Below are 22,680 nucleotides of genomic sequence, written 5' to 3' on the forward strand. Positions count from 1 at the left end.
CGAATACTAAGATTTATAGCCATAATACATCTTAGAGGGAAAAGTCAATTAAGAGTTTAAAAGTAAATCATTTGACCTGGGTTGGTGGCACGTGCCTGTAACCCCAGTACTTGAGAGGTAGAGATAGGACTGCAGGTTCTAGGCTAGCCTCAGCACTTAGCAAGACCCTGCTTCCAAATAAAAAATAAAATAAGGCTGAGGTGTAGCCTGGAGTTAAAGGTCCCCGAGTTCCATCCCCAGTACCAAAACCACAAAAATAAAAAAATAAAAATAAGACATTCAGCCGGGTGTGGTGGCACACGCTTGTAATCCCCGCACTTGGGAGGCTGAGACAGGAGGATCGCACAGGTTCGAAGCCAGCCTCAGCTACTTAGTGAGGCTCTCAGCAACTTAGTGAGACCCTGTTTCCAAATAAAAATATAAAATAGGTCTGGGAGTATAGCCTGGAAGTAGAAGACCTCTGGGGTTCCACCCCCAGCACCACCAAAAAAAAAAAAAAAAAAAAAATATATATATATATATATATACACACATATATATACATATATATATATATGTATATAGGTCTGAGAGTGTAGCCCGAAGGTGGAAGAGTTTCCAGGAACCCCAGTACCACCAAAACAAACAAACAAACAAAAAATAAGACATTCAGCTGGGCATGGTGGTGAAGGCCTATAATCCCAGTACTTGGGAGACTGAGACAGGACGATCACAGGTTGAAGGACAGCCTCAGCAAGTAGTGAGACTCTCATCAACCTACAGAGACTCTTTCAAAATATAAATAAAATAGGGTTGGGGGGTGTTACTCAGAGATAGAATGCCTCTGGGTTCAATCCCGAGTGCCACAAAATCAATCAATTCAATTCAACAAATTTTGAAATAAGTAAATAAACCTTATCAAAGTACCTTTGATAAGTCGATACCACTGTTTGCAGACAAGGGCTGCAGTTTTGTGTTCCTGATATGGTGAGAGAAAAGACAGGATATATTCCAAAACCTCTTCTGGCAGCTCAGACATGGACGTATCATGTCTCATCTCTTCAACCTCCAACACTGGGTGGGGGTCCTCGTCTTGCTCCATTGTCCCTTCCGGCACGGCTTCTTCTTGGTCCACAGCCATGAAACTGTCATCGTCACTGTCCGAGGAACTGGCCATGACATTCCACTTGACAGCTAAGTAGTAAGAAACAAACATCAGTACACGACTGCCAGAAACTCAGAAGCAACTCAGCACCCACGCGCACGCGGCTCATGATTTCTTTTCCACCCTCAGCAGGAAATCTTCTCTTTGGCACTTTCCCACACTCATTATGAGCCACCTTAACTAGACAGGTGGAGCTTAAGAGCCAATCCCACCACAAAGGACTACTCTCTCTCTTTTTTTTTTTTTTGTAGTGCTGGTTACTGTGAATCCAGGGGCACTCTACCTCCGAGCTACACCCCCAGCCAAATTTTCTTTGATTCTTTATTTTGAAACAGGGTCTCACTACGTTGCAGAGGGGCTCACTAAGCGGCTGGCAGCGAACCTGCATTCTCCTGTCTTGGCCTTCCGAGTACTGTGATTACAAGTGTGTGCCACCACACCTGGCCTTTTGTGTGTGTGTCTTTTTACCAAAAACTAGATTGTCAGCAGAGTTCTGGTATAACCTCAACACTAGAAAACTTAATCTCTAATCATTTCTCTGATAGATGGCAAAGGGAATTACAACTAAACTCCTTTGGCCACTACCCATGATCCAATGCCTTCAGACCTACAAAAAAAAACTAACTCTGGATCCTCAGGAGATGAGCTAAGAAACAACTCATATTGTTTACAGCTGAACGTTCTGCTCTAAAATTCACCAATTACAGTCCAAAGAAATGGACTCCTGTAGTTTGGCTAGAGTGTTCACATTTGGATTAAACACCATCTCAAACACACTCGTTCCTCGGCACACCATTCTAACAGACTGCTGTCTCACAAGGTCTGCTGGAGCACTAGAATCAAGGACGGCTGCAAGAGGCCATTTATATCACTATTTTTCCAAAGCAAAATGAATGCTTGATTCAGTAGAACAACTCACACCCTTTCCAAATCTTTACTTGTACAATTAAGAAGTCTCAATAAAGGCACTGGCACTGCTGTAAGCACTCTTCACCTTTCAACCATTTCACTATCCACAGAAACATCAAGCCTCAGACTCGGGCACAGATGCCAAGAGGAGCGCACAGGTGAGGCTCACGCGGAGCCCCTCAGTCGTTACCTGCCCGGGACAACGGGCACAGCCCTTCATTCTCACTTCTGTGGTTAGCTAATGAGATCATCACTCATACCCCCTGAGGACACACAGGCATTTTTGAAGCTGTGTTTTTTCTTGTTTTCAGGACAAAAGAAGATATTTCATATATAAATGCATTAACTCTATGAAAGTGGTTTTCATGAAACTTTTATTTTTGTGTGTGTGGCGCTAAGATTAAACTCATAGGCATGCTACCTTTAAGCTGTATCCCCAGCCCAATTTTATTTCTTACTGGGAAAAAGGGTCTCCCTAGGCTGATGAGTTTCACAACTTGCTGAGGCTGGCTGCAAACCTGCAACCCTCCTGTCTCAGCCTCCCAAGTGCAGGGATTACAGGCACGCACCACCATGCCCGGCTTCAGGAAACTGTTTAAAAGAAATCTTCCTCACTCTCTGCATTGTGCATCACTTTCCCAAAGTGATGGAACCTTTGGGAATAAACACAAACTGAAGTAAACCCAGTAGAACCTGAGCTCCTTGAAGGCAGAGCCCACTCTCCTAGGCATCTCTGCCTTCCTGGAGGAGTCACAGGAATGATCACGGGTACACTGTCGTTTCTACTCACAATACCCTGATGCCGGCTTCACATTATTTTATTTAATTTATGTATTTTGCAGGTATGGGGATGGAACCCAGGGGCATTCGACCTCCGAGCCACACCCCCTGCCCTATTTTTTTTTTTAAATTCTTTATTTTGAAACAGAGTCTCACTAAGTTGTGGAGGGCCTCACTAAGCAGCTGAAGCTGGCCGGGAACCACGATCCTCCATTCTCAGCCTCCCGAATGCTGGGATTACAAGTGTGCACCACCATGCCCGGCTCACATATTTTATAATAGAAATCACATCATTAATACATTCAAGAAATTGCAAGTCCTACCCTTTTCCCCTTTTTTTGTGGTACTAGGGAATTGAATCAAGGGACATTCTAAACCTGAGCTATACCAGCAGCCCTATTTTTTTTTTTTTTTTGGAAACAGGGCCTCACTAGGTTGCTTAAGAGTACTGGGATTACAAATGTGTGCCACCATGCCCAGCTCAGATCCTACACGCCACTGCCAAGATAATTTATTGGTCAAAATTAATATACCTCTCTATGTCAGAAAATAGAAAAAAAATGGAATACGTCCAAACTCATACTATGAAGTCAGTATCACCTTGATACCAAAACTGAATAGAAAAGCCTCAAAAGAAGAAAATTACAGACCAATATCCTTCATAAACAAGGATGAAAGAAAATTCTTAATACTAGCAATTTGTATTCAAAACCACATCAGGAAAATTGTGCACCAGGACCAAGTTGGTTCATTCCAGAAATGCAAAGCTGGTTCAACATATACCTAAGTAAATAAATGTAATTCACCATATAAACAGAACCAAGGGCAAAAACCACATGATCAAAGCCAGGCATGGTAACATACACGCTTGTAATCCCCGGACTTGGGAAGCTGACACAGGAGGATAGCAGGTTCACAGCAGGCCTCAGCTCCTTAGTCCTTTCATAACTTAATGAGACCCTGTTTCAAAATAAAAAATAAAAAATAGGGCTCGGTCCCAGCATTTGAGAGGGTGAGACAGGAGGATCATGGTTTGAGAACAGCTGTAGCTACTTAGTGAGGCCCTTTGCAACTCAATAAGACTTTGTTTCAAAATAAAGAATAAAAGCTGGGCGTGGTGGCACAGGCATGTAATCCCAGCATTTGGGAGGCTGAGACGGGAGGATCGCAGTTCGTGGACAGCCTCAGCTACTTAGTGAGGCCCTCTGCAACTCAGTTAGACACTGTTTCAAAAATAAAGAATAAAAAATAGGGCAGGGATATAGCTCAGAGGTTGAATGCCTCTGGGTTCCACCCCCAAACCCGCAAAAAAAAAAAAAGGGCTGCGGGGGTAGGTTAGGTTGGAGATAGAATGTCCCTGGGTTCCATCCTCAGTACTAAAAAAAAAAAAAAAAAAAAAAAAAAAAAAGGCTGGAGGTGGAGCTCATATATGGAATTCTCCTGGGTTCAATCCCAAGTGCCGCAATACAAATAAGAAAAGTGAAATTATCTGTTTGCAGATAATTAGACCACCCAAAAAACTCAAGCAGAAGCCTTCTTTCTAGAGCTGATACACAAATTCAGCAAAGTAGCTGGGTAAAAATTAACTTATAAAAATCAATAGCTTTTCTACATACCAACCACGAATCCACTGAAAAAGCAATCTGAAAGACAATACCATCACAACAGCCTCAAAAAAATAAAATATTTAGGAATAAATCTAACAAAGGAGGTAAAAAGTCTCTACAATGGAAATTATAGAACACTGAAGGAAGAAACTGAAGACCTTAGAAGGAAATTCTGTTCATGTTCCTGAATAGACAGAATGACTATGGTTAAAAAATGATTATACTACCAAAAGCAATCTACAGATTGCACACAATCCCAACTGAATACTAGTGTCATTCTTCAGAGCTAAAAAAAAATGGTCCTAAAATTCATTAAGAAGCTGGGTGTGGTCATACACACCTGTAATCCCAGGACTTGGGAGGCTGAGTTAGGAGGATCACAGGTTCCAGGACAGCCTCAGGAACTTAGTGTGGCTCTCAGCAACTTAGTTAGACTCTGTTTCAAAATATAAATAAAACAGGGCTGGTGGTAGAGCTTGAAGGTAGAACGCCCCTGGGTTCAATCCCAGTACCAAATAAATAAATAAATAATGTAATCAAACGTTTTCTTTACTATTTCAAGGGGTTTTAAAAATTATAAAAAAGGAAGCCTTAATAATAGTAAAATAAAAGCCGGGCGTGGTGGCGCATGCTTGTAATCCCTGCGCTTGGGAGGCTGAGACAGGAGGATTGCACGGGTTTGAAGCCAGCCTCAGCTACTTAGTGAGGCTCTCAGCAACCTAGTGAGACCCTGTTTCTAAATAAAGTATAAAATAGGTCTGGGAGTATAGCCTGGAGGTAGAAAGCCCCTGGGTTCCACCCCCAGTACCAGCAAAATAATAATAATAATAATAATAATAATAATAATAATAATAATAATAATAGTAGTAGTAAAATAAGGCACGGAGAGGTTGGATTGAATGGAAGCCCCACTAGCATCCCTGAGCATGGGGCTTCGAGCCCCAAGGACAAAGCCACAACATGCCCAGGTGTTATCATCAACTCAAAAGTTACCCTCCTCCATGGCAAGGAGGTGAACTAAAAACGCAAAACACTGCAGTTGAAGCGAGAGCAGTGATGCACGCGTGTCATCCGTCCCAGACGCTCAGAAGGCTGAAGCAGGAAGATCACAAGTTCAAGACCAGCATGGGCAATCTGGGTTCTCTAAATAAAATAATAAAGGGCTGAGGATGTAGCCCAGTGGTAGAGGCCCCCTGGATTCGATCCCAGTAACATGCACAGACACAAATGCAACTCTCAAATATAAAATACTACCAAATGAGGGATTTTTAAAAGGTTATAATATGATCACTTTAAAATAATTATAAGCCTTATTAATAAATCTCCATTATCAGTATTATTGTACCTAGTCAAATGAGAATGTACAGAAAATACAAAAATAATAAAACAGAAAATTCTACCTTACTCCATGCATTCAATAATTTTTTTTGTTTGTTTGTTTGTTTTTGCGGTACTGGGGATAGAACCCAGGGGCATTCTACCTTTGAGCTTCACCCAGCCCTATTTTTTATTCTTTATTTTGAAACAGGCTCTCACTGAGTTGCAAAGGGCCTCACTAAGTAGTAGCTGAGGCTGTCCTCAAACCACAATCCTCCTGTCTCAGCCTCCCAAATGCTGGGATTACAAGTGTGCGCCACCATGCCCGGCTTTCAACAAATATTAATATAAAGTTTGCCATATGCTTGCAATCTCAGTCCTGGGAAGTTGAGGCAGGAGGATCACAGGTTTGCTGTCAGTCTCAGCCACTCAGTGAGGTCCTTCCCAACTTACTGAGATCTTGTTTAAAAATGAAGAATAAAAAAAAGAGCCGGGCCTGGTGGTATACGCATGTATGTCTATGGGGGGGGGCATTGGGGAGAAACCCAGGGGTTTTCTACCTCCAAGCTATACTCTCAGACCTATTTTTATATTTTATTTGGAAACAGGGTCTCACAAAATTGCTGAAAGTCTCACTAAGGAGCTGAGGCTAGCTTTGAACCTGTGCTATCCATCGTGTTTCAACTTCCCGAGTACTGGGATTACAAGCCTGCACCACCACGCCCAGCTTTGGTGCACGCTTGTAATCCAAGTATTTGGGAGGCTGAGATAGGAGGAAAGCAGGTTCGAGGACAGCCTTGGCTACCTAGTGAGGCCCTCTGCAACTTAAGTGAGACTGTTTCTCAATAAAGAATACAAAGTAGGGTTGGGGATGTAGCTCAAAACTACAATGCCCCTGGGTCCAATCTCCAGTACTGAAAAAAAAAAAAAAAAAAAAAAAGTTGGGGGAGTAGCTCGGAGGTAGAATGCCCCTATGTTCCATCCCCAGTACTTCAAATAAACATAAAATAAAATAAATACAATTTCTTTTCTCTTCTTCTTTCCTCCCGACCTTGGTACCAGTGTTTAAACCCAGTAGTGCTTGACCTCAAAACTACACCCGAAACCCGTTAATTTTGAAACTGAGTCTTAAAAGGTTGAGGCTGGCCTTGAACTTGTGATCCTCCTGTCTCAGCTTCTCAAGTACCAGGATTACAGGCATGTGTCACTACACCCAGCTCTGTGTGTGTGTGTGTGTGTGTGCGCGCGCGCGCGTGTGCGTGTGTGTAAGTAGTATGGAACCAGGGACTGAACCCAGAGGCATTTTACCTCTGACTAAATCCCCAGCCTGATTTTATTTATTTGGAGATGGGGTCTGAGCTGCGGAGGGTCTCACTGATCGTCAAGGCTGGCTTTGCACCTGCAATCCTATCTCAGCACCGTGTCCATCTTACACCCAGCTTTTTTTTTTGGGGGGGGGGTGATACTGGGGTTGGAACCCTGGGTACACTCCCAGACCTATTTTATATTTTTTATCTGGAAACAGTGTCTCTTAAGCCAGAGAGCTGGCTTTGAACCTGTGCGATCCTCCTGTCTCTGCCTCCCAAGCATGGGGATTACAAAAGTGCGCCACGGCCGACACCCAGCTTTTAAATTACTATTTCTTAGGATGGGCGTGGTGGCACAAGCAAGTAATCCCAGCATCCAGGAGGCAGAGACTGGAGGATCACTGTTTGTGGACAGTCTCAGCTACTAACCGAGGCCCTTCGCAACCCAGTGAGACCCTGTTTCAAAAACTTTAGACTTAAAAAAAAATAGGGCTAAGGGTATAGCTCAGAGGTAGAATGCCCATGGGTTCCATCCCCAGTACCACACACACAAAAATTTTTTTACTATTTCCTATATGGTATTCTTTGCCACTTATAAAATTACGTTTGGGACAAAAGGTAGAAATCATTTTTGTAATCAATGGGTATTTTGACCACATGCACAAACCATTTAAATATAAATAGCTAAGAATCTGGAAACTCCTTAGCTCTATCAAAGTACTGACCAAAAATAAAAAAGGCTAGGCATAAAATAATTTGGCATAACTACTATTGCTAGTAGCACACTAAGCTACTCTGAGAGCTATTTATGTAAAGCATTCCAAATTTAACAACAGATGTCAGCTAGTTATTTTTTTTTAATGGTTAATCGTGTGATACCAAATTAAGACTCCCTTTACTGAAATAAAAAATTAAGATATTTCCCCAGATTACCCAGCAGTACACTTCCTTACCATTCTTTATAATGGCTAATATTAAATGGAGGCATTTTATGTCTTACAAAGTAGTATTGGAAATGGACCAGGTCTCAGGACTGTTATCCATATACAGCAGTCGAGGATTTGCTATTATCAGCTACAATGATTAAGAAAAAGATCCAGGTGTGTGTGTGGTTTTGGAAACTGAACTCAAAGGCATTCTAATTCTGAGATGCACCTCCAATCCTATTTTATTCTTATTTTGAAACAGGGTCTGGCTAGGTTGATAAGAGTCTCACTACTTGCTGAGGCTGTCCTCGAACCTGCAGTCCTCCTGTCTCAGCCTCCCAAGTACTGGGATCACAGGCATGTACCAATACACCCAGCAAAAGTACAGTTTAAAAAAAAATTTTTTTTTTTTTTTTTTTGATGGAGGACAGAAAGAATCCAGACTTTATTGTCAGGGAGAGGGAAACAAGAGGGTGAGGGGTTGTAGGCTGGGTGCAACACAGTCAAGCAGAAAGAGTTGATAGGGAGGGGAAGTCCTGTGGGGGCCGACCCCCCAGTTTTAAGAATAGAGACTGACTAGGTCCCCAAATTGCCATATGTAGAACTACTCATTTTAGGTTCAACAAAATGTTCCACTTGGTAGAAAAAATGTGTAATAGAACTTCAATGCCTGCACTTTCATATTATATTTTAAGAAAAGGTGGTAATAATACAGAAATCAAAGAATAATTCTTACTATTATAATTTGATATATAACAGTAATTTTAAATAGAAGGCTTTCATTGTAAAATATAGTATAAATCAGAAAGGGAGTTAGAAAAAGGTGCTTTTTTTCTGGGATAGAAAGTGATTTTTTTCCCCCTTTAGCTAGGTGCAAACTCCTCAGATTCCAAGAGACATGGAAGGCCAAGGCAGGAGGATCACAGGTTTGAGACCAGCCCAGGCAATTTAGTATGAGCTTATAGGAAAAAAAAACATTAGCCAGGCGTGGTGGCGCATGCTTGTAATCCCCGCACTTGGGAGGCGGAGCCAGGAGGATCGCGCAGGTTTGAAGCCAGCAATGCTGGCTTAAGAGACCCTGTTTCTTCTAATAATAATAATAATAATAATAATAATAATAATAATAAAAAATAGGTCTGGGAGTGTAGCCCGCCAGCACCACCAAAAATAAATAAATAAATAATTAAAAGGGCTGAGACACCAAGCGTGGTGGCACACACTTGTAATCCCCGCGCTTGGGAGGCTGAGAAAGGAGGATCGCACAGGTTCAAAGACAGCGTCAGCTACTTAGTGAGGCTCTCAGCAACTTAGTGAGACCCTGTTTCCAAATAAAATATAAAATATGTCTGGGAGTATAGCCCAGAGGTAGAAAACCACTGGGTTTCACACCCAGCACTACAAAATAAAATAAAATAAAATGAAATGGCTGATGTAGTAGCATGGTGGTAAAGCAGTTCCAGATTCAATCCCCAGTACAAAAAAGAGGAGGACATCTATTTAAGGGGGGAAAAAATGGCTGGTGCAGCTGCATACATCTACAATCCCTGTACTTTGGAAATTGAGACAAGGGGATTGAAGATTCAAGGCCAGCCTTAGCAACTTAGTGAGACCCTATTTCAAAACTAGAAATAAAAAGGCCTAGGAGTGTACCTCAGAGATAGAATGCCTCTGGGTTCAGTCCTCAACACAAAAAAAAATTTTAAATACTAGTAAGAAAATGGTGGCACATGCTTGTAATCCCAGCATTCGGGAGGCCGAGACAGGAGCATCGCAGTTCGTGGACAGCCTCAGCTACTTAGTGAGGCCCTCTGCAACTCAGTGAGACCCTGTCTCAAAATAAAGAATAAAAAATAGTGCTCTGTGAGACCCTGTTTCAAAATAAAGAATAAAAATAGGGTTGGAAGTGTAACTCAGAAGTGGAATGCCCCCGGATTCCATCCCTGGAAAAAGGGCTATGGTAAAACGCTGAGGTAGAATGTCTCTGGAAGGGAGGGAGGGTTAAAAAAAGGGAAAGAAAATATAAATAACCATGGTATAATAGTAAACTCAAAATTGGATCACACTACAGAAATGCTCAAATAAAGCACACAGTGCCTCTCCCTTTCTGCTCCCGTGACACTACAGCCCTGCCCGAACACTAACAATTACTATTCTGCAGCTGTGTGACTGCCTCCCCTCTCTTCTCATTAGGGCACAAAAGAAAATAACTCTATTTCCTACATCCAGTACCTGACATACAATCTAAGCACTCAGCACAAGTTATGAATTAATTTCTAAGTCAACAAACAACCCAAATCATTTTATCTTTTTTTTTTTAACAGTACTAAGGACTGAACCTAGGGGTGCTCTACCCCTAAGCTACATTCCAGCCTCTTCCTCTTCTCCTTCTTTGTGGTACTGAGGACTGAACCCAGGGTCATTCTCCGAGCTATATCCCCAGCCCTATATTTTACTTTATTCTGAAACGGGGTCTCACTACGTTGCAGAGGGCCTAAGTAACTGTGAATCTGTGATTCTCCGGTCTCAGCTTTCCAAGTACTGGAATTACAAGGGTGTGCCACCGCACCCGCTCAACTTCTTAAACTTCAAAAAGAGCTGGGTGTTTCAGTGCACACGTGAGCAAAGGCAAGAGGATCACTGCCACCTATGAGTTAAAGCAGCCTGGGCAACACAGACCCCCATCTCAAACAAACACAAAGCACACACTTAAATTTTAAAACAAAAAGTAGACGATTTAAGCAAATCCTTATTATCTTTAAAGTATTGGGCTTTTTTTCCTGCCATTATGTGCCTCCCTGACAAAATGGGCAGGGTTTGTAAAGACCACTCCACGCCAGGATTCTCCTAAGTCTTGGGAAACTGCAGTATCACAACCACAGTGGTTCCTCTGGACTTCACAGATCAGCTGTTTTGTGAGTGTGGGGAAAAAGGAACTGACATAGCGCTAACTACTTTATTATTCCAAGTAAGGGATAAAAATACAAAGACAAAACAAAACCACACAGAAATCCTACCATCTAAAATCATCATAGTTTCACAAGGTACATTTAAAATACTGAACAAGAGTCGGGGATGGTGGCACACGCTTGTAATCCCAGCATTCGGGAGGCTGAGACTGGAGGATCGCGGTTCGGGGATAGCCTGAGCTACTTAGTGAGGCCCTCCGCAACTTGGTGAGAGTCTACTTCAAAATAAAGAATAAAAAACAGGGCAGGGGGTGTAGCTTGGAGGTACAATGCCCCTGGGTTCCATCCCCAGACCCACAAAAAAAATGAAATAGCCGGGCGTGGTGGCGCACGCTTGTAATCCCTGCGCTTGGGAGGCTGAGACAGGAGGATCACAAAGCCAGCCTCAGCTACTCAGTGAGGGTCTCAGCAATTTAGTGAGACCCTGTTTCCAAATAAAATATAAAATAGGTCTGGGAGTAGAGCCTGGAGGAAGAAAGCCCCTGAGTTCCACCCCCAGTACCACCAAAAATAAAATAAAATAAAATAAAAATTAAAAAATCCTGAACAAGGGCTGGACACAGCGCCATACATTTGTAATCCCAGTACTTGGGAAGTTGAGAAACAAAGACCACAGGTTCAAGGATAGCCTCAGCGAGTAGTGAGATTCTCAGCAATCTAGTGAGACTCTTTTTCAAAATAAAAATAAAATAGGGCTGGAGGTGTAGCTCAGAAGTAAAATGTCCCTGGGTCCAATTCCCAATACAAAAACAGAAAATCCTGAGCAAGGGACTGAGGAGTGGCGAGGTAGCTCAGGAGTAGCCTGTGCTTTTTAGCAGTGTAGGGCCCGGGCTTCAGTCCCCAGCACCACCGGAAAGCAAAAACAAAACCTGAGCCAGCTGAAAGATCATGGCCTCCAAGGAAGCTGCGCGGAGACACGCGCACGCAAGGCCATGCCGTCAGAGGCAGTACCTCTGGAACCATTCATCCGCTGGTCCTGATCCCACACTTTACTGTTTGCTTACTTTGAGAAGTTGAAATCCATAAACAAACCTAGATTTGTAAAATGTGAATTTTAAAAAGAATGAAGCTCGGCGTGGTGGTGCACGCTTATAATCCCAGCATTTGGGAGGCTGAGACAGGGGGATCTGGGTTTTGGGGCCAGCCCCAGCTACTTAGGCCCTCTGCAACTTAGTATTACCCTGTTTCAAAATAAAGAATAAAATATAGGGCTGGGGGTGTGGCTCTGAGGTAGAATGACCCTGGGTTCCATCCCCAGTATCAAAAAAAAAAAGTAGAGCTGGGCTTGGTCACACACATTTGTAATTCCAGAATTCCAGTACTTGAGAGGCTAAGACAGGAGGATTACAGGCTCCAGGAGCAAGACCCTGTTTCAAAATAAATAAAAAATAGGGCTGGGGCTGGGCGTGGTGAGGCATACTTGTAATCCCAGTACTTGGAAGGCTGAGATAGGAGGACTGCAGGTTCGCAGCCAGCCTCAGCTACTTAGTGAGGCCCTCTGAAACATGGTGAGACCTTGTTTCAAAACAAAAGAATAAAATATAGGACTGTGGGTGTGGCTCGAAGTAGAATGTCCCTGGGTTCAACCCCCAGTACCACTAAAAAGAGGGGGGGCTGGGGTGTAGCTCAGAGGTAGATTGCCCCTGGGTTCAATCTGTAGTACCAAAAAAAAAAAAAAAAGGAGGAATGTAAACATTCCTAAGGCTAATTCAAATTAAAACTATCTGAAGCTAGGCAGGATGGTACATGACTACAATCCCAGTACTTAGGAAGCTCAGATGAGAGGATTGCAGGACCAAGGCCAGATTCATAAAGGGTGAAGAACTCTGCTTCAAAATAAAAAATATAAAGGGCAGATGCTGTAGCTCAGAGATAGACTATCCCTGGGTTCAATTCCCAGTACCACAAAAATATTTTTAAAACAAAGCTATCTGTTTCTCAGTTATGCTGGGACACCACCTCCTAACATTAGAGATGACAGCTGCTGACAAACGTGCGATGACAGCTGTGGAGGTGAACTTAACCTGATTTCTCCTGGAAATAGCCCAAGCGCTCTCGTCCTCAGCTGGCAAGTCAAAGTTAGACTGTTTAGTTCAGGTGTTTTCCCATTAAATTCTTAACATCTATATTATGAATAAGACTTAACTGTTTTAATACCTTCTTACTTTTATTTTTTAAATGTCAATTGATTACATCAAATTATTGCTATTTGGAGGTCAAATCAGTTCTAAATTTTCTATAGAAGCTAAAGTTTTAAATACCAGGTTCTAGCCGGGTGTGGTGGCGCACGCTTGTAATCCCTGTGCTTGGGAGGCTGAGAAAGGAGGATTGCACAGGTTCGAAGCCAGCCTCAGCTACTTAGTGAGGCTCTCAGCAACTTAGTGAGACCCTGTTTCCAAATAAAATAAAAAATAGGTCTGGGAGTATAGCCTGGAGGTAGAAAGCCTCTTGGTTCCACCCCCAGTACCGCAAAATAAATAAATAAATATCAGGTTCTCCTGCACTATGCTATCTTATGCTACTTAAAGATAAAAATAATTGTCATCCCCGCGCTTGGAAGGCGGAGACAGGAGGATCGCGCAGGTTCGAGGCCAGCCGCGCTGGCGTAAGAGACCCTGTTTCAAAAATATAAAATAGGTCTGGGAGTGTAGCCCGGATGTAGAAGGGCTTCCAGGAACCCCAGTACCACCAAAAAAAAAAAAAAAAAAAAAAAAGATAAAAATAAAAAAGGAACAAGTTAAAACCTCATTTCAAAACTATGTAAGTTACAACTCTTCGGGATCTCACAGAGTCAGTGAAATAAGGAACACAAGTCTCCCCTGGGTTAAAAAGACCAAAGCAATCACCATTTCATGACTTCAGTTTTAAGAAGGGCATCTTTCTGGTTCGCTCGTCCACTGCAGATCTGTTTCAATAAAAGGAATATTTTTATTAATTTAATGCATTTCACTTGGCAAAATCAGTTTTGTATCACAAAATAATTTTTCATAATTAAAAAAGTTAAAGGCAAGTTCTACTTTGACTCTTTATTAATAGACCTGCATAACCCATACAAGAATTTCTGCTATTACACAGGCAGAATGCAAACAGAAAGAAAAAGTTTTAAAATGTACTAGATTTGAAGCCAGGCGTGGTGGTGCACACTTGTAATCCCAACATTTGGAGACGGAGACAGGAGGATCTGTTTGAGAACAGCCTCGGCTACTTAGTGAGGCCCTTTGCAAGTCAGCGAGACTCTCTTTCAAAATAAAGAATAAAAAATAGGACTGGGAGTGAGTGTAGCTCGGAGTTAGAGTGTCCCTGGGTTCCATCCCCAGTATCGCAAAAAAAAAAAAAAGTACTAGATTTGAGTGTTTATGAATTAAAGTGTGCAAGCCTGGGCAGGGAGGGGGTGATTCAGCAAAGTAATTTTTCAGGTATATTTTCAACACAAACATCCATAAATGTGCACAAAAATATATGCACAGGTAGAGATTTGTTCTGTTTTTTGTGTCTGTGTTGTACTGGGGATGGAACCCAAGAGCATTCTACCTCCGAGCTACACCCCCAACCCTATTTTTTATTCTTTATTTTGAAACCAGGTCTCACTAAATTGCACTGGCCATTACCCACGATCCTCCTGTCTCAGCCTCCCAAATGCTGGGATTACAAGCATGCGCCATCACGCCCTGTTCTGTTCTATCTTTTTCGAATAACAAAAACTTGAAAAACTTAAGTGTCCACTAAGAGGAGAATGATTAGATACATTCTGCCACACTAAGACAGGCCCAGTGGCCTAAAGCTGTCATTTCAGTACTTGAGAAGTAAGACAAAGATCCGTACTGAAGGCTCTCCCTATTTCCAAATGAAAGAGGTCAAAGGCTCTCAGCATCCTGGTGAGACCCTTCTTCCAAATAAAATAGTGCTGAAGGTGAATCTCGGAGGTAGAATGCCCTTGGGTTCAATCCCCAGCAACACACATACACAAAAAGAAAAATAAAATAAAAAGGACCAGGGGATGTAGCTAAGCGGTACAGCACTTGCCTAGCACACAGAGGTCCTCAGCACCCTCCCCACCCATAAAAAAGAGCCCAGCATGAGCCAGGCGTGGTGGCGCAGCACGCTTGTAATCCCAGCATTCGGGAGGCTGAGACCAGAGGATCGCGGTTCGCGGACAGCCTCAGATACTTAGTGAGGCCCTCTGCAACTCAGTGAAACCCAGTTTCAAAATAAAGAATAAGACATAGGGCAGGGGTGTAGATCGGAGGTCATATGCCCCTGGGTTTTTTCCCCAGACCCGCAAAAAAAAAAAAAAAAAAAAAAAAAAGATTTAGGAATGTGTTTTTACACATACTCCTTTGTTTCTCCAAAAAAGGTACTAAAAATTTTATTTTGGGGACAACAGAGGAGACAAAACAGAAATCAAAATGCTACTATCCTTTTGCCAATTTCAGCTACATAGTGAGGCCCTCCATAACATAGTGAGACTTGTTTCAAAATAAAAAATAAAATGGAGCTGGGGGTGTCGCTCTACGGTAGAATACCCTGGACTCTACCCCCAGTACCACAAGAGAAAGAAGAAAAAAAGAAAAATTAATCCTATTTGGCTTAATTCTTATTAGCAATATGAATGTTTTGATAAAATGAATTAACATAAGGCTACAATGTGCCAATAAATAAAGTGAATTATCAGGCAACAGTTAGCAGAGTGCGCCAGAACAGTGAGAAGACAGCGGCTCTCCCAGCAGATACCAATTCAGACATCCGAGCTACTTGTTCCCAAAATACCTAAAACCTCTTCCCACCTCTCGCCTTTGCCTTTGCTGGCCACCCTCCTTGAGACCTGTGATGCTCCAGTCTCAGCCACCTAAGCACTGGACTACGGGCGTGCACCACCAAGCCGGCTGTAGCGCACTCTTTGTTTCTGTCCTTCTGATGCACCATCCCCATGTGCCGGCATGCTGAATTCCTACTCATTACACCGATTGCTCTTCTGGAAGGTTCTCCTGCTCCCTCCAGCCAATTAGTCCTCCTCCTGGCCTTCTATTTGTTTTACACAAGATCTTCATTATCTTAGAGTTGTGCAGAAACTTGTCGAGTGAGGTGGCCTACAAGACCTAAGGCCAACATTAGATAAATAATACAGATAGCTTCTATTTCTCATCACTTCTCAAGTTAGAATTCTGCTCGTTAATCACTTGCCTAATTAAAACCCTCGTTTTATTTCTCATTGCTTTGGTTCCCAACGATGTGAAGACAAAGGCACCAGCACAAAAGTAACCAAGATGCAACAGGAACAGCCGACTGAATTTGTGTTTCTGTCTTTTTTTTTTTTGGAGAGTGGGGATTGAACCCAGAGGCATTCTCTCTCCGGGCGACAGCCCTAGCCCTTTTTATTTATAAACAGGGTTTCAACAAGGCTTTGCTAAGTTGCTGAGGCTGGCCTCAAACCTGTGATCCTCCAGTCTCAGCCACCTAAGTACTGGGATTGCAGGCATGCACCACCAAGCCGATTTATAGTGCATTCTTTTTGTTTTTGTTCTTGCAGTACTGGAGGGTGGAACCCAGGGGCACTGTACCTCTGAGCTTAAAACCCCAGCCCTATTTTTTTTTTTTTTTTTTTAGTAGTACTAGGGATTGAACCCAGGACTCTACCTCTGAGCTACACCCCTATTTTTATTCCTTATTTTAAAACAAGTTCTCCCCAAGTTACAAAGGGCCTAAGTAGCTGAGGCTGGCTTTGAACCTGCTATCCACCATGCCTGGCTGCTCCTTTTTTGTCCTGGAAATCAAACACAGTGTCTCCCTGTGTTAGTGAAATGCTCTACCACTGAGCTATATATCCCTACCCTTTTTCACAGCCAGCCTCAGCTACATAGGCCCTCACAACTTAGTGAGACCCTATTTCAAAATAAAGAGTTAAAAAAACAGGACTGGGGGTGTAGTTCAGAGGTAGAATGCCCCTGAGTGCAATCCCCAGTCTTCCCCCCATCCCCCAAAAAAGAGTACTTATACCACATTCTATTACTGTCCTGTATACAGACTTTGAATTTTCCCTAGCCAGGCGTGGCAGCTCATGCCTGTAATCCCAGTACTTGGAAGGCTGAGAAAGAAGAATCACAGATTCAAGGCCAGCCTCAGCAAATTTAGCAGACTCCGGGCAATTTAGCGAAACTGTTTCAAAATTAAAAAATAAAAAGGGCTGGAGGTGTAGCTCAGAGGTAGAATGCCCCGAGTTCAACCCCAGTATCACCTAAAAAAAAAAAATTTTTTTTCTTTCACTGTTACCCCCTAAACCAATCACTACCATCCACACTTAAACTACAGTAGAAGACGCCTAGCAAACTTCCCTGACTCGAAGATTGCTCTATAGTTCCTAGGAATTCACAAATGTAAGCAGTCTAGAATAATGGGAGAAATGGTGTTCAGGAAGAACTCAGAGTACTCTACAATCCCACAATGCGCCTATTAAATCTCAGTTTGCATATTAAGACAACTTCCCCGCTGATGCACAAATATTCTGCAAAAAATACATTTTAACAAGTTGCTATGAGTGGATTATAAATTTTCATTTCCATTTTTTTCCTAGCCATGGAGTAAAGGAGTGCTCTCCCGGGCCTGTCTATGTAAAAGCTGTAAAAGCCTTTCCTTTTCTGTGGTACTAGGGATTGAATTTAGGGACATTCGACCCCTGAACCACATCCCCAGTCCTATTTATTTTGAAACAGAGTCCTACTAGGTTGACGAGTCTCTCTACTTGCTGAGCCCGTCCTGCAACCTGTGCTCCTCCTGTCTCAGTCTTTCAAGTACCAGGACTGCAGATGTGCCCCACCTCAGCCAGCTAAACGGTCACCACTCTAAACCATGAGAGTGCCTTCCTCCATTACCAAGAGTCGTATTTTTTTATGTGTGACTTTTCTCCATTGTCAGATTACAAATTCATGAAAGGTTTTTTTTTTTTTTTTTTGCATTCTGGGGAGGAACCCAGGAGCACTGTACCTCCAAACTACACCCCAACCCTATTTTGCAAAAAAAAAATTTTTTTTTTTGAAACAGGGTCTTACTGAGTTGAAAGATAATGTCTTAACTGCTCTTTCTTCCCAGGAAGCCTAAAAGTCAGTGATAGATACACGTAAAGTAAGTCTTCCTTTCATACGCTTGCCTGATCTTAAACATCACCTAGCCAGGACAGTCCTAGAGACTGCCTCAGAATATACAAGTGGACCTAGGACAAGCACTGTGGATGCCCTGAAAACTCCCAGTCATTCTTTGTTGGCTATGGGAGGGGTGCAGAGGGGAGATATGGGGGATTGAACCCAGGGGCACTCTATCACTGAGCTACCTCCCCAACCCTGTATTTGAGAGACAGAGTCTAAGTTACTCACAATGGCCTTCAACTTGTGATCCTTCTCTCTCCCACATCCTAGAACTACAGGTGTCACCAAGTGCTCCTGGTTCCCCTGGTTCTAAAACTTACACTATATTATAATCTGTTCTTAGAAGATCAGTAATAAGGCCGGGTGTGGCAGTGCACGCTTGCAATTCCGGTACTTAGGAGGCTGAGATATGGATATTTTATATAGAATGCCAGGGCCTTTCTATGTCTGAGCTACACCCCCTGCCCAATTTTTTACTCTTTATTTTGAAACCGGGTCTCACTGAGTTGCAGAGGGCCTCACTAAGTAGCTGAGGCTGTCCGCGAACCGGGATCCTCCGGTCTCAGCCTCCCAAATGCTGGGATTACAAGCACGTTCCACCACACCCAGCTTGGATATTGTATTTTAAGCCTTGTATGTACATAAGATAAAACAAATTGTTAACAGTATTAAAACTAAGTTTTTCAGTTAGACATAGTGGTGTGCATCTGTAATCTCAGTACTTTGGAGGCTGAGAGAGGAGGATAACAGATTTAAGACCTACCTCAGCAACTTAGCAAGACTTGTTTCAAAATTAAAATATAAAGTCAAGTGTGGTGGCAAATGCCTCTAATACTTGGGAGGATGAACAGGAAGATTGCAGGTTTAAGGCCAGCCTTGGTAATTTAAGGAGACTCTGTTTCAAAATAATAAAAAAAATAAAATAGGGTTGGTGGTATACACCTGTAATTCCAGTACTTGGGAGGCTGAGACACGAAGATCATAGGTTTGAGGACAGCCTCAGCAAGCAGTGATGTGCTCATCAACCAAGACCCTGTTTCAAAATAAAAATAAAAGTCAGGCGTGGTGGCGCACGCTTGTAATCCCAGCATTTGGGAGGCTGAGACCGGAGGATCCCGGTTCGCGGACAGCCTCAGCTACTTAGTGAGGCCCTCTGCAACTCAGTGAGACCCTGTTTCAAAATAAAAAAATAAAAAATTGGGCAGGGGGTGTAGCTCAGTGGTCAAATGCCTCTGGGTTCCATCCCCAGACCCGCAAAAATAAATAAATAAATAAATAAATAAATAAATAAAAATAAAACTGGGCTGGGGATGTAGCTCAGACATAGAAAGCCCCTGGGTTCAATCCCCAATACCAAAAGTAAAATTAAAAGTATAAATTTAGCGGGGCATGGTGGCGCACACTTATAATCCCTGCGCTTGGGAGGCGAGACAGGAGGATCGCGCAGGTTCAAAGCCAGCCGCACTAGTGTAAGAGACCCTGTTTCAAAAATATAAAATAGGTCTGGGAGTGTAGCCTGGAGGTAGAAGGGCTTCCAGGAACCCCAGTACCACCAAAAAAAAAAAAAAAAAAAAAAAAAGTATAAATTTATACTTTGTGTGTGTGAAAGAAATATTGGGAATTAAATCCAGGGGCCTACCTCTGAGCTACATCCCAGCCCACTTGCTTATTTATTAATTTATTTACTAGTTTTGAATTAAGGTTTCACACCTGGGGTGGTGGCGCACGCTTGTAATCCCAGTACTTGGGAGGCAGAGACAGGAGGATTGGGCAGGTTCGAAGCCAGCCTCAGCTACTTAGTGAGGCTCTCAGCAACTTAGTGAGACCCTGTTTCAAAATAAAACATAAAATAGGTCTGGGAATGTAGCCCGGAGGTAAAAGCCCCTGGGTTCCATCCCCGTACCACAAACAAAAAAATAATAATAATAAAATGAAAGAAAGAAAAAGGGTTTCACTAAATTGCTGCACACTGGCTTTGAACTTGCAATCCTCCTGTCTTAGGCTCTCAAGTACTGGAATTCAAGTATAAATTTAATACAAGAAAAATCACAATTCAAAGCAAATTTGCTTTCTAGTACATGCATGAATAAGAAGTGCAAAATTAGTTACAAGTGTGCACCAAGTCTTTTTTTTTTGGGGGGGGGGTGTTCTACCTCCAAGCTATATACTCAGCCCTATTTATTTATTTTGAAACAAGGTCTTGCTAAGTGGCTAAGGCTGGTCTCCAATCTGCAATTCTCCCGTCTCAACTTCTCAAGTACTGGAATAACAGGCATCACACAACTACGCCTGGAAATACTGGGTAATTATTTTGGGGGTGCTGAGCATTGTACTTCCAAGCTATACTCCCCAACACTTTTGTTGTTGTTGTTGTTGTTGTTGTTGTTTTTTTGTTAAACAGGACCTTGTTAAGTTGCTCAGGCCAGTCTTAAACCTAAGCTCCTCCTGTCCCCGCCTCTGACATGCTGAGATTATAGGTGTGAGCCACCACACCTGGTAATGTTAGGTAATCTTTTTTTTGTGTGTGTGGTACTAGGGATGAAACCCAGGGCCATTCTTCCTCTGAGCTACATCCATAGCCCTATTTTTTATTCTTTATTTTAAAACAGGGTCTCACTAAATTGTGGAGAGGCTAAGTAGCTAAGGCTGGCCTTGAACCTGTGATCCTTCTGTCTCAGCCTCCCAAGTACTGGGATTACAAGCATGCACTACCATATCCGGTATCAGGTAATCTTAAAATTACTTGTATGAAGTAATAACCTTCTACATGTAACTGTCATAATACAGAAAAATGAACATACCACTTTTCTGTAAACCACAACCTTAATGCATTTATTTCTAGATAATACAGTGCCACATAAAGATTCTACTCCATCCAAAAATTCATAAATTGGCCAAGCGTGGTGGCGCACGCTTGTAATCCCTTGTAATTGGGAGGCGGAGACAGGAGGGTCACGCATGTTCGAAGTAGCCGCATTGGCTTAAGAGACCCTGTTTCGAAAAAAAAAAAAAATAGGTCTGGGAGTGTAGCCCGGAGGAAGAAGGGCTTCCCAGGAACCCCAGTACCACCAAAAAACAAAACAAAACAAAACTTTGTAAGTTCTTGCAATATAGGCAACAATACACTAATTATATAAGAACAGTAGCGCTGAGGTTGTAACTTGTGTTGAGATGAAGAAGTTCATTGTCTAAACCACCTCAATTCACACAGATTCTATAAAGTCCTTTAGTGTAAGCTGGGTCTGATGGCCATGCCTGTAATCCCAGTACTTAGGCTGAGACAAGAGCATTGCAGGTTTGAGATCAGTCTCAGAAACTTAGGGAAACCCTGTTTCAAAAAAGAAAAAAAGGCTGGGGGTGTAGCTCAGAAGTAGAATGCTTCTGGGTTCAACTTCCAGTACCAAAAATTAAAATAAGATAGAAAGCTAGTGTAATTTTGACATAAGCTTTCAGCGTCACCCAAAACGGAATAAAACCTTCTGCTTTACTTATTACTGGGAGAAAGGATACGGTGCTAACAATCACCTAGAGTTAAGTAAAGGCATGACAACATTAACCAAGTGTGATCAGATTCAACACATAGAGTGCCTCTTGTGCTAATCTGCATTCCTCTGAAGTTGTCATCACTTGGGACTCTGAGAGATTTTAATTGCAGAGGCAATGTTTGTGTTTGCTGCCTGTGCCTAGGACTCATTCAGAAAGGTCCTCCCAAGACTGCTAGATTTTTGAGAATGCAGAAACCGTAACTGGGGCATAATGTGTGGGAAGTGTCATGACAGTGAATGAATAAAAAGGAAAAAGAACTGATGACGCAATTTTTTAAAATTTTTTTTATAAAAAGTGAGTCTTAAGCTGGCCGTGGTGGCGCACGCTTGTAATCCCAGTACTTGGGAGGCTGAGACAGGAGGATCACAGGTTCGCCGCCAGCCTCAGCTACTCAGTGAGACCCTCCACAACTTAGTAAGACCCTGTTTCAAACCAAGAATAAAAAACAGGGCTGGGAGTGTAGCTCAGAGGTAGAATGCCCCTGTATTCTATCATCCCCAGTACTGCAAAAAAAAAAAAAAAAAGTATACTCTCTAAAGCTTTATGCTCATTCCACATGAGCACAGAATAAAATGTTTAACATGATTAACGACAACAAAAAAAGGTTAAGCTGGTGTGGTGGTGCATGCCTGCAATCCCAGTATTTGGAAGGCTGACACAGGAGGATTGCAGGTTCAAGGACAGTCTCACCAAGTAGAAACTCTTATCAACCTAGTAAGACCCTGTGTCAAAATAAAAATAAGCCGGGCATGATAGCGCACATTTGTAATCCCCACGCTTGGGAGGCGGAGACAGGAGGATCACGCAGGTTCTAAGCCAGCCGCGCTGGCTTAAGAGACCCTGTTTCCAAAAATAAAAAAGTATAAAATAGGTCTGGAAGTGTAGCCCGGAAGTAGAAGGGCTTCCAGGAACCCCAGTACCACCAAAAAATAAATAAATAAAAATAAAAAACAATAAAATATAAAAATAAAATAGGGCTGGAGATGTAGCTCAGAGGTAGAATGTCCCTGGGTTCAATCACCAGTAACACACACACAAACGT

The 22,680-nt window shown here is 42.5% G+C and overlaps 1 protein-coding gene across 1 annotated transcript in view; it reads right to left on the reverse strand.

Moving 5' to 3' along the window:
- The window catches only part of FBXO42 (F-box protein 42), a gene marked incomplete at its 3' end in the record, with an annotated part of 81,833 nt that overhangs the window by 54,006 nt on the left and 5,147 nt on the right, over positions 1-22,680 (reverse strand). Inside the window, exon 2 of the mRNA XM_080691249.1 lies at positions 907-1,173. Within this exon, the coding sequence (XP_080547375.1) occupies positions 907-1,156 (250 nt within the window). The 5' untranslated portion in view covers positions 1,157-1,173. The remainder of the gene's footprint in view (positions 1-906; positions 1,174-22,680) is intronic.

Source organism: Muscardinus avellanarius (genome assembly GCF_963383645.1).
Source record: "Muscardinus avellanarius genome assembly, chromosome: 3".
NCBI lineage: Eukaryota > Metazoa > Chordata > Mammalia > Rodentia > Gliridae > Muscardinus > Muscardinus avellanarius.